The 11,379-nt window shown below is 65.8% G+C and overlaps 2 protein-coding genes across 8 annotated transcripts; both read left to right on the plus strand.

Moving 5' to 3' along the window:
- Positions 1-3: 3 nt before the first annotated feature.
- On the plus strand, positions 4-11,042 carry NDOR1 (NADPH dependent diflavin oxidoreductase 1). Of its 7 annotated transcripts, none has more exons than XM_027556954.1 (14): positions 4-229; positions 562-639; positions 4,067-4,164; positions 5,110-5,208; positions 5,293-5,394; positions 5,473-5,682; positions 5,941-6,062; positions 6,164-6,384; positions 7,077-7,184; positions 7,286-7,400; positions 7,477-7,623; positions 7,716-7,834; positions 7,918-8,012; positions 8,096-11,042. In XM_027556954.1, exons 1-14 carry the CDS (start codon positions 95-97, stop codon positions 8,238-8,240), a joined length of 1,794 nt encoding a protein of 597 aa, XP_027412755.1. In that variant the 5' UTR covers positions 4-94; the 3' UTR covers positions 8,241-11,042. The 7 variants fall into 7 exon arrangements, with proteins under 7 accessions (XP_027412755.1, XP_027412756.1, XP_027412753.1 ...); XM_027556955.1 differs by having other exon boundaries at positions 7,307-7,400; XM_027556952.1 differs by lacking the exon at positions 7,918-8,012 and having other exon boundaries at positions 8,095-11,042.
- Positions 8,816-11,042, plus strand: LOC113901908. Its single transcript, XM_027556957.1, has one exon. The coding sequence runs from the start codon at positions 9,494-9,496 to the stop codon at positions 9,941-9,943; it is 450 nt and encodes a 149-aa protein (XP_027412758.1). The 5' UTR covers positions 8,816-9,493; the 3' UTR covers positions 9,944-11,042.
- Positions 11,043-11,379: the final 337 nt, after the last annotated feature.

The following is an 11,379-nucleotide window of genomic DNA, read 5'->3' on the forward strand; positions in this document are numbered from 1 at the left end:
CGGAAGCCGGAAGTCGGAGCCTGTCGCGGGGGTCAGGGCTGGCGGCGAGTGCGGCGGGTCACGTCAGGAGCGCGGGGTTCCCCGGGGTCAGCCCATGCCGAGCGCACGGCTCCTGGTGCTCTTCGGCAGCCAAACGGGCACAGCCCAGGATGTGTCGGAGAGGCTGGGCCGCGAGGCCCGACGCCGGCAGCTCAGCTGCCGAGTGGAAGCCCTGGACTCCTACCCCGTGGTGAGGGCTCCTCGGACCTCGGCGGGGGTACCCGGCGGGCTTGGGGCGCCGGCCCCCAACGTGCTCGACCCCAGGGGGCTGCGTTTCGTCTGAGAGCGGGCCCTTCCATTACGGCAGATTTAGGGGCCGGGAACGCTTGGGAGCAGCGGCCAGTTTAGCGCATGGAGACAGGGGAGCGGTTGCCGGGGAGCCTGAAAGAGAAGGCCGGCCGGCCGCTCGCGAGCGCTGAGTCCCTTTGCCCCATTCCTCTGAGAGAAGGCGGGGAGCCAGGCTGCTGGGAGGATGCCTGGCCATTACAGCCCGAGGCCTTACATATGTGTCTTTTTGTTGAGGTGAATCTGATTAATGAGCCCCTGGTGATATTTGTTTGTGCAACTACAGGCCAAGGAGACCCCCCGGACAACATGAAGGTAAGGCTGACCTGAAGTGTGCTCAGGAGCTCAGATCCCTGCCCTTGGCCCTCACCCTGTATTCGTTGCCTGGAAAGACTTGAGAAGCACAGTGAATAATTGTTCTCCTGTGGATTTGGGAGGAGATCTTTGGGTGGAGCGGGGGCTCTGGGCGTCCTTCCTAATAAACTCTGCACCGCTTTAACTTTTCATGTTTTTTCCAGGGCCGTATATAAATCTGGTATGGGTCTTGTGTGTATTTCAAAGCTCACGTTCAGGGAACATTCTTCCATTCTTTGACCATCTTTTGAGCACACATTGTATTCCAAGCATAATATAATGCTGTGAATCCAGCTATGAGCCCAGTAGTCACATTTCTACTCTTGTGAAACTCAAAACATAGAAAAAGCAAAAGTTTAATGGGCAGTTACAATGCCAAAAAATGCATGCTGCAAGAGTGCTTGATGTTAATGGGAGCGTTAATAAGGGCTGCCCCCTCAATCTGGAGGTTCAGAGAGAGCTTTCTGGAAGAAAAGAGGCTAGGCTAAGTCTTGAAGGATAAGTGGGGGCTAGCCAGGCACCAGGCAAGAGGGAGCAGCCTCTGCAGAGGAGAAAAAGAGCCCAGCCGTGGAAGAGTCAAACGCGGTTCAGGATGGTCAAACCAAGGAATGAATCAGGCTTGGAGGGAAAAAGAGCAGGCAGCCAGGTTGGATGCCAAAGAGGTCAGCAGCCATGGGGAGGCAGAAGGATTTGAAACAAAGGGCCATGGAACCCATGGGGTGATGCAGTCACATGTGTATTCTAGCAAAACCAGCCCTTTTCTGCAGGGGGAGCAGGCTGCAGGACAGCAGGAATGGGAGTGGTGGTGGTGGGAGGTGGGCACAATGCAGCCGAGAGCCTGAGGCTTGGGGCAGGCTGGTGGCAGAGCAGAGGGGGGCAGATGCCCTCTAGAGGTGCTAAGAAGGTAGAGTTGGTTGAACATGGAATCGTACAATCGAATCTCAAAGATGAGAAAGAAGGTAGAATTAAGATGGGGATTTGGGCCTAGCTACTAGGATGGATGGTGGTTCCATGCACAGAAGCAAGAGAATCGGGAGGGTGAGGTACCCGGACGTTGTCCAGGTGGAGACACGCAGTCGGCCTGGAGCTCCAGTGAGGATCCTTAGTGGAGGCACATGTCACAGTGGCCAAAATATGGAGGAGAGAGGAAGGAGGTGCCTCCCTCCCCCAGGACAGGCTGCCCTTAAACACAAAGGCGCGGAAGGTGGAGAAAAACCAGTGAGGAGCAGGAAAGTGGCCCCAGCATCAAGAAGGGAGTGGGCCGTCTCCAAGGCTGAGGGCAGAGGGGTGACTGTGTCCAGAGGATGGTCTCTGGTGCTCAAAGCTGCGAGGAAATGAAGTAAGGTCAGCAAAGGGACGGCTGGCAACCTCGGGCACAGAAGCGTTTAAGGACGTCTGCATGTGAAACAACTCAAAAACGCTTATGATGTGAGGGGTGAAGGGGTTAAACGGAGAGTGGCTGTGAGACAGAGAAACCCAGGCCTGTTTAAATGCTGGTAGGTGCAAAAGGCAGAAGACTGAAGAATAGGCTTGGAATGGGCACACCAGCACGGGAGGAGGCACAGGAGAGGAGGCAGGTCTGGGGAGATCAAGGCAGGAGGTGTGTGGTGGATGCCAGAGACCAGGGTGTGGAAGGGGCCGGGGATAAAGACCTCCATGGGGTCAGCTGGGCAGAGGTCCTGACTTTGCAGCGAAAGCTAACAGCGTGAGCGTGGTGAGTCACACCGGGATGAGGGAGGTTACCGGAGGGCCGGATGCCAGGATGGACACCGTGGAGGCAGTCAGGATGGGGCCCTCCCAACCCAGCACAGAACAGGAGCGGGAGACCCCAGCCTCCTTGTCACCATGCTGAAGGACGCCGGCTGGGCAGGCTCCTCCAGGCAGCCAGGGCCTCGCCCCCTCTCTTGGCCAAGAAACGCACTGTGACAGGCCTGAACTTGAGGTTTCCTGTCATCTTCTGAAGCACAGATAGACCACAAAGAATGACCGTGTTCGAGGAGAGAGCCCTGGGAGGGGCAGGGAGCAAGAGAAGCACGCGCAGAGCCAGAGGGACAGACAGCAGGGCTCCACCTGCGAGGGCTGGGCAAGCCTGCTGCCCTGGGGCCAGAAACGCAAAGCCCGGGCAGAGCACGAGCTGGGGAGACCGCCTTAACATGATCCCGGATCAGAAGACAACGCTGAGAAATTCTCCCAGAAACCATAACAAAGTTAGGCAACAAGAAAGACGACATCAGGAGACTGAGATTTTCCCAGCAGCCTTGCAACAGGAAGGAGAACGGTGAGAGAATCACCATGGAAAGTGTAACAGGCCTAAAGGCTGGGTGTCCAGCCACAAGCCCACCATGTGCCCAGGAAGGGCTGGCAGGATGTGAACCGGGCTCCCACTGACGCCTGACTTGTGTGGGTTTCGACTGTTGGGCGTGCAGAGCGCCCAGGCACCTGGTATCAGAGCAGGCCACAGAGGGACACCGGCTTCCCAGCAGCGACCACCCAGCTGGACCAGCTCAGAGCAAACTCTCAGGGGCTTGGAGAGGACAGCTTCAACCTGAAGTGTGCCCCACTGTCTGCCAGCGGTGCAAGGGGAAGCCCAGCATCTTCACACCTCAGCAGTGAGAATCGCATCTTCCCTGGACCCTTGAGGCTTTCCACCGCCTTCAGGAGACAAGGTCTAAGCAGGAGATCTCAGAAGCATCTCTGGGCCTGCGGGAAGGCCAGGCCAAGACCTGGAATGGGAGGCGCTCCCGCACAGGCTGCCCAGTGGTGACCCTGTGGTCAGGGAAGGAGAGGGACTCGGGCTCCGACCCGGGGGCCACCTGGGATGAGTGGCCGCATGTAGGTGAGGGCGCACCAGGGGAGGGGGACGGTGTGGGACGTGGGCTGGCTCCGTGGGGTTAGGGAACGGGCACGGAGCAGCTTGATGGCCGGTAGCTCCAGGCCCAGGAGGGAAGATTCCACTGAGTAGGGAAATCAGAACAGAGAGGGGCCTCGGGGTCTGCTGTGCTGGCCCAGAGCCTCTTTGTGGCCGTGAGGCCCGAGGCGGGGCTGAGAGCTGCCAGGGCTGTGCTGCCCGCACACTAGGGGGCAGAGGGGTGGCCAGCAGATGGCCCGCTGGTGACAGCCCCGCCAGGCTCCCCCCACTCTGTGGGCAGCACTGGAGCCCAGCTCCAGCACTGCTGCCAGGCTAGCTTTCTTCCACTTCACCATTTTCTGTCTTTTCCCAGCTCATTCACTCCTACAGTAGAACGAGAAGCGGACTTGTAATAACAAAAGTATTAGGGGAGCAGAGCCCTGGGGACACCCGGGCCCAGTGGCCGGGAGAGGCCCTGAGCCCTGGGGAGGCCTGGCCCGGTGGCCGGGAGAAGCCCTGAGCGCCCCTCTCCTGCTGCAGAGTTTCTGGAGGTTCATCTTCCGGAGGAGCCTGCCATCCACTGCCCTCCGTCAGATGGACTTTGCTGTGCTGGGTCTCGGGGACTCGTCTTACGCCAAGTGAGTAAGGGAGGGTGGACCTGTCCCCCGCGTGCACACAGTGGCCTGACAGAGGGATGTGTGACCCAGCCCCCAGGGCACCCCCTCGAGGCCATGGCCCTGGCCACACTTCCTGGCCCCACAGACGCTCCTTGGTGGCAGCTTCTCCATGGCCAGAAGCCCTGGGCTTGAAGGATAGGGTGGTTCATGCAAGAAGTGGGCAGGGCAGCCAGGGTGGGGGGCCTGGCTGGGGCCATGCCTGAGACACGGTCCAGGCAGGAACTGGTGTCCAGAGCCAGACCCCAGGGCCTGAGCCAGCGTCCTCTGTCAACCCATAACATAGGGCAACAAGGGAGCCCGGCTCAGCCCGCCTTCATAAGCAGCCTTTGGGGAGGGGTTCGAGCTTACGATGAGCACGGAGAACCGGGAGGTGTGAGCAGGCAGGGTGCAAAGGGCCCGGCCCCCGGAGCCGTTCCGTGGCCACCGCTGCCTGCCTCTGCTTTGCTCTCATTCACCGTTTTCACGGCACGTCTGTGTCCTGAGCAGAATGCTGTCGCTTTGCACTATTTCCCAGGGAAGTACCAAGGGCTTTGTGTTCAAGGGTGCACATGGCGTGGGGCTCCTGCAACATTAAAACCCCTAACTCTGCAGCTCGGAGCTGAGGGAGGGGGTCTCTGGGTATAGACGTAGCCTGAGGTCTAGAGTTGTCCAGGTGAAAAGGACGGAAAGTGGGTGGCTTGTGACCCTCGTCTGGGAAGGGTCTGGGGGCTTTGTTTAGTGTGAAACGTAGACGTCTGTTCCCACTGCCGGGCGCACCCATGGGGCAGGTGAGAGACCCTTCTGTCCCTTAGGGAGCCAGCAAAGGAACCTTTGGAGCCTTGGGAGCCTCACCCCGTGCAGCCCGCTGGGCGTGTACCTCCCGCCTGTGCAGGGCCAGGGCCAGCACCAGCTCTGTCTTCTCTGTAGGTTCAACTTCGTGGCCAAGAAGCTGCACCGCCGGCTGCTGCAGCTCGGGGGCAGCGCCCTCCTGCCCGTGTGCCTGGGCGATGACCAGCACGAACTGGGGTGAGTGGGTTGGGGGTTGGGGGTGCCCTCCTGCGGGTCCAGCTGGGAGCAGGTCCCCAGAGGGGTGTGTACCTGATTCTGCAGGCCCGACGCCGCCATCGACCCCTGGCTGCAGGATCTGTGGGAGAAGGTGCTGGGGCCGCACCCTGTGCCTCTGAACCTTGACCTGAGCCCTCCTGGAGTCCTGTAAGTGTGGCCTTGGGGTGGCACCCACCCACACAGCAGACCTGGCCAGCAGTCTGACGAGTGTCTGGCCCTTCACAGTTGGCCCTCCAAGTTCACCCTGCAGTTCCTCAAGGACACCCCCAGCTCAGGCCCGGAGGAGCTGTGTGCGGCCGGAACAGACCCTCAGGGACCCCCTTCAGAGCTACAGCCGTTCCTGGCACCCATGGTCAGCAATCAGAGGGTCACGGGGCCCTCGCACTTCCAGGATGTTCGGCTGATTGAGTTCGACATCTCGGGCTCTGGGATCAGGTGCGGGTCGGCGCCGGGGGCCCATGGGGGCAGGGCTGCGCAGGAGCCCTGGTCCAGGTTTCAGCCGCTCTTCTCCCGAAGTGGGTGCACGTCAGGGCCGAGAGCGGGGATGACAGCCGGGGAGGCAGGACCCCTCCGTCCAGGGGCCCCCTAGCCTCCCTGGCCCTCGCCTCCTTCCTCTGCAGCTTCCCGGAGCCCCCAGCGTCCTCCCCCCGCAGGCGGGCCCCTCCCCAGGCCCTGGCTGTCCCTCCCACACAGCTTTGCAGCTGGTGACCTGGTGCTGATCCAGCCCGAGAACACGGCCAGCCACGTCCAGCAGTTCTGCCAGGCGCTGGGCCTGGACCCCGAGCAGCACTTCACACTGCAGCCCCGGGAGCCAGGTGAGCCCCGGAGGCCACGGTGCTCGCGCTGTGCGCTCCCCCACGCCCCCTGGCGCCCTGTCCCCGCGTCCCCGCCCCCAACAGCGTCCCATCCCCTGCAGGTGTCACCTGCCCTACGCGGCTGCCCCAGCCCTGCTCCGTGCGGCGCCTCGTGTCCCAGTACCTGGACATCGCCAGTGTCCCCCGCCGCTCCTTCTTTGAACTTCTGGCCTGTCTCTCCCCCCACGAGCTGGAGCGGGAGAAGCTTCGGGAATTCGGCTCTGCACGGGGCCAGGAGGAGCTTTGCGAGTACTGCACCCGGCCCCGCAGGACGGCCCTGGAGGTAGGCAGAGGCTGGGGGTAGGGTCCGGGGGAGGACCTGGACCCGGGGCCAGGGGCCAGGGGCGGGCCTGGGCCCCACGGGACGGCCCTGGAGGTGGGCAGGGGCCGGGAGAGAGCCTGGGCCCCACAGGACGGCCCTGGAGATGGGCAGGGTCCGGGGGAGGACCTGGGCCCCACGGGATGGCCCTGGAGGTGGGCAGGGGCTGGGGGAAGGCAGGGGCCAGGGGAGGGCCTGGGCCCCACTGGACGGCCCTGGAGGTGGGCAGGGGCTGGGGGAAGGCAGGGGCCAGGGGAGGGCCTGGGCCCCACTGGACGGCCCTGGAGGTGGGCAGGGCCTGGGGGAAGGCAGGGGCCAGGGGAGGGCCTGGGCCCCACTGGACGGCCCTGGAGGTGGGCAGGGGCCGGGAGAGGGCCTGGGCCCCACGGGACGGCCCTGGAGGTGGGCAGGGGCTGGGGGAAGGCAGGGGCCAGGGGAGGACCTGGGCCCCACTGGACGGCCCTGGAGGTGGGCAGGGGCCGGGAGAGGGCCTGGGCCCCACGGGACGGCCCTGGAGGTGGGCAGGGGCCGGGGGAGGACCTGGGCCCCACGGGACGGCCCTGGAGGTGGGCATTGGCTGGCAAACGGGCCTGGGCCCTTTGCCGCAGCCATGTGTGGCCCTGCCACCCACGGCTCCCCTGCCGCTGTCCCCCCAGGTGCTGTGCGACTTCCCCCACACAGCTGCTGCTGTCCCCCCAGACTACCTGCTGGACCTGCTGCCCCTGATCCGGCCCCGGGCCTTCTCCATCGCCTCCTCTCTGCGGGTGAGAGAGGAGGGCTGGCCTCGGTGGGGTGGGGGGCAAGGGGACAAGGGGCCAGGCGGTGGGGGGCCCATGGGGCAGGGCGCCTACTGTCCCCTCCCCAGGCCCACCCCTCGCGGCTGCAGATCCTGGTGGCCGTGGTGCAGTACCAGACCCGCCTCCGGGAGCCCCGCCGTGGCCTCTGCTCCAGCTGGCTGGCGTCCCTGGACCCTGCGCAAGGTGACCCTGGCTCTTTGGGGTGGGGGTTGGGCCCTGGGCCTGCGAGCCTCTTCAAGCTGCCTCCCTCACGCCATAGGACCTGTCCGGGTGCCCCTGTGGGTGCGGTCTGGGGGCCTGACATTCCCAAAGACGCCAGATGTACCTGTGATCATGGTGGGGCCCGGCACCGGCGTAGCCCCCTTCCGAGCAGCCATCCAGGAGCGAGTGGCCCAGGGCGAGACCGGTGAGCAGAGTCTGGGGCGGGGAGGCGGCCGGCTGAGCTCCAGGGGTGCAGGCCCAGGCTCAGGCCCTGCTCCCTGCCCCCCCCACCCCCAGGAAATGTGCTGTTCTTCGGATGCCGCCGGCGGGACCAGGACTTCTACTGGGAGGCCGAGTGGGAGCAGCTGCAGGCGAGAGGCTGCCTGACTCTGGTCACGGCCTTCTCCCGGGAGCAGGTGTGTGTGGAAGGGCGGGGAGGGGCACGGGGCGGGACGCCCAGGGTGCAGACTCAGAGTGCCTCCCGCCCGCTGCCCCGCAGGAGCAGAAGGTGTATGTGCAGCACCGGCTCCGGGCGCTCGGGCCGCTGGTGTGGGAGCTGCTGGACGGCCGGGGCGCCCATTTCTACCTGGCAGGGTGAGCCTGGGCCGCGGGTGGTTGGAGGGACGGGCCCATGGGAACGCCGGCTGTGCTGAGCGCTGTCCCGCCTGCCCTTCCAGCAACGCCAAGTACATGCCGGCCGATGTGTGTGACACCCTGCTGTCCATCTTCCGGGAGGAGGGCGGGCTCTCTGACCCCGATGCGGCCGCCTACCTCGCTCAGCTGCAGCGGACACTGCGTTTCCAGACTGAGACGTGGGCCTGAAGGGCCATCCTGCCGTTGGCCACAGCCACCCTGCCCGACGCTCTCTGGGGGCTGTCGTTGGCTCTCGCCCTGTCTGCTACCAGCTGGGAGGGTGGTCGACTCTCCTGCACAGACCCCAGCAGAGGGAGGACGCCATGAGCAGCACACACCTGCCCTCTCAGCTCCAGGAAAGCCTCAGCAATAAACGACGGGCTCTTGGTGGCCGCTTCCTGCCTGCTCTTCTTAGACGGAAGTGGGCCTCGGGCAGTGGGTGGTCCAGAGCAGGTCTGGATGGAATAGCCTGCTCTGCTGGGCACGGGCACCGTGGCTCAGCCCACACTGCAGTGCCTGAGTCTGATGATGAGGGTGCCAGCCGTTTGCCCACCTTGTGCAGACTCTGCTCTTGCCCTGAGGGCCAAGCAGGAAAAGCACCCGGCCAGGCTGGCATTGACCATCCCTTACCAGCCCAGGGAACAGCTGCCCAGGGCCCTCAGGAGGGAGGGGGGGGCGTGGCCTGGGTTGGAGGGAAGGGGTGTGGCTCAGACTGGTGGGGAGGGAGGTCTGAGTGGCTTCCGCACCCCTGGGAGGGGAATTCCTGTTGGAGGAGTTGGACTGGCCTGCCCACAAGGCCCCGGCCTGGAATCCAGCTGGCGGTCTCTGGCTGACACAGGGACTGCTTTGCCCACGGCTGGGCTTGGGCAGATCCTGTCGGGGACGGCACACTGGGCCCAGGAGCCTCCGGGAGCTGGCAGGGGCACGGGGACCCAAGTGAAGTTTCCTCGAGTGGGGCCCGGAGCCAGAAGGAGGCGGCGGTTGCTGCAAGGTCAGTGCCAGAGCCTGCCCCGGCTGCGGAGGGCCACGCTGACCTTCAAGGCCTCAACCACCCCTCCGCCACCCTGGGGTCCCCACCCACCCATCCCAGCCCCTGCCCTGGAGGCACCGCCCCTGAACTGTGCCCTGGGGTCCCCGCTGGTGGCCCTGCTGACCGCGGCTCGGGGTTCACCAGTCGGTCTCTGGGCCCCGAGCACTTGGACCCACTGCACCAAGTGCTGGTTGAGGATGGGTTGGGCAGCGGGGCCCTTGGGAAGCCCCAGGGTGCCAGGACTCCAGACAGTGAGCCCCTGCTGGGGGCCCCGGCCGCGGCCCCGCCCTGGGCCAGCCGCACAGAGGACGAGGAGGCGCAGCAGGAGGCGGAGGAGTGCCCCATCTGCACGGAGCCCTATGGGCCGGGGCAGCAGCGCCTGGCCCTGCTGAACTGTGGCCACGGCCTCTGCATGGGCTGTCTGCACCGGCTGCTGGGCGCTGCCCCCGGCGACCTGGGCCGCGTGTGCTGCCCGCTGTGTCGCCAGAAGACCCCCGTGCTCGAGTGGGAGATCTGCCGGCTGCAAGAGGAGCTGCTGCGGGCCGACGGGCCCCCACGCCCCGCGCCCCCCACCCCACCCCTGCCTGCCCGCCACGGCCGCGGGCCATGGGCCTCCCTGGAGCACCGCTACCAGCTGCGCTTCCTGCCAGAGGCCGTGGGCGGCCGAGGCTGCCTGCCCTTCCTGCCCTGCCCGCCCTGCCTGGGTGCCTGGCTCTGGGCCCTACGGGGACACGGGCCCTGTGCCCGCCGCCTGGCACTGCTGAGCCTGCTGGCACTTGAGCTGCTCGGCCTGCTGCTTGTCTTCACCCCGCTCTTGCTGCTGGGGCTGCTGTTCGTGCTGCTGGACGGCTCCCGCCGCTGACGGCCACGTGCCTGCTGCCGGCACGTCCTGGGCCTGGGCCTGGGGCAGCGGCTGCCGACTGACAGGAAGCCTTGGTGCCGGCGGCCCTGGCAGCACCCTGCCCTGAGGCCCGACGACCAGGATTGAAGAACCCAGGGCTGACCGGGGTGCTAGCCTTCATCCCGGGGCCTGGACAGGGCCGCCCCAGAACCTGCGTTTAGCCTCTGACCCAGCCTGAGACGCCTACTGCCCAGACACGAGCCACCGGTGTGCAGCACAGCACTGGAGGAGGTTCATGGCCAGGGCTCCGAGAGCCCCTCGATGGACAGGCCCCACCCCACTGCTGGACCTCCCACCCGGCTGGTCTGCAGGAGGGGGTGCCATGGACCTGAGTGTTCCCTGAAGGTCTGGCAGCCCGGGGGGCCCCTGCTGCACAGGCCCAGCTCACAAAGGGCCACCTCACCTGGGCTGTCAGGAGCCCAGCGGCCCCGAGCAGGCTGGGTGTCAGCACATGCCCCTCCACCTCAAGGGCCCAGGGCCCCAATGGGTCCAGGGCCCCACTGGGTCCAGGAGCCAGAGACTGCCAACGGGGCCCCGTCCTCCCGACCACTCCGCAGCACCCCTCCGAGACTGCCAACCGGGCCCCGTCCTCCCGACCGCGCCACAGCACCCCTCCGAGCCTGCCAACCCGGCCCCGTCCTCCCGACCGCGCCACAGCACCCCTCCGAGACTGCCAACCGGGCCCCGTCCTCCCGACCACTCCGCAGCACCCCTCCGAGCCTGCCAACCGGGCCCCGTCCTCCCGACCACGCCACAGCGCTCCCTCCGAGCCTGCCAACCGGGCCCCGTCCTCCCGACCGCTCCGCAGCACCCCTCCGAGCCTGCCAACCGGGCCCCGTCCTCCCGACCGCTCCGCAGCGCCTCTCCGAGCCTGCCAACCGGGCCCCGTCCTCCTGACCGCTCCGCAGCGCCCCTCCGAGCCTGCCAACCAGGCCCTGTCCTCCCGACCGTGCTGCAGCATCCCTCCAAGCCCACAGCCTGCACCTGATGGACACTGTCACAGCCCCGCCTTGCGGGCTCGTCAGTACAAGGGGCAGCTCTCAATAAACAGGGAGTGCTACCCATGCTGTCGTTCTTGCGTCGCCCTCTCCTCTCCCCTGCCTGCACCAGCTGGGCGACAGTTCCTTCTCCAAATGCAGTCGTCCAGTACCGGACAGGAGGCCCTCAGGCCCTGTGCCCCACTGTGGTTGCGGCCAGCCTTCGTCCCAGCCCCAGCTCAGACGGGCCCCAGGGCTGTGCCCACAGCGCCTCAGGGAGTCAGGCAGGCTCCGCGGCTCAGGTGGGCTGCCTCGTGTCCCCGCTGCGCTCACACCCAGTGGCCAGCACAGAGAAGGTCCCTCCCTTTGCCAGCCAGCTCTGCTCTGCCCAGCTGCTCCCACAGTCCTGCCCGGAGCACG

This window comes from Bos indicus x Bos taurus, chromosome 11, assembly GCF_003369695.1.
Source record: "Bos indicus x Bos taurus breed Angus x Brahman F1 hybrid chromosome 11, Bos_hybrid_MaternalHap_v2.0, whole genome shotgun sequence".
NCBI classification, from domain to species: domain Eukaryota; kingdom Metazoa; phylum Chordata; class Mammalia; order Artiodactyla; family Bovidae; genus Bos; species Bos indicus x Bos taurus.

Coding starts and splice junctions, on each gene's coding strand:
- LOC113901908 (XM_027556957.1), top strand. CDS start 9,494: ATGGGCTGTCTGCACCGGCTGCTGGGCGCTGCCCCCGGCGACCTGGGC.
- NDOR1 (XM_027556950.1), top strand. CDS start 391: ATGGAGACAGGGGAGCGGTTGCCGGGGAGCCTGAAAGAGAAGGCCGGC. Junction 5,683..5,940: donor ATCTCGGGCTCTGGGATCAG/GTGCGGGTCGGC, acceptor CCTCCCACACAG/CTTTGCAGCTGGTGACCTGG. Junction 6,063..6,163: donor ACTGCAGCCCCGGGAGCCAG/GTGAGCCCCGGA, acceptor CATCCCCTGCAG/GTGTCACCTGCCCTACGCGG.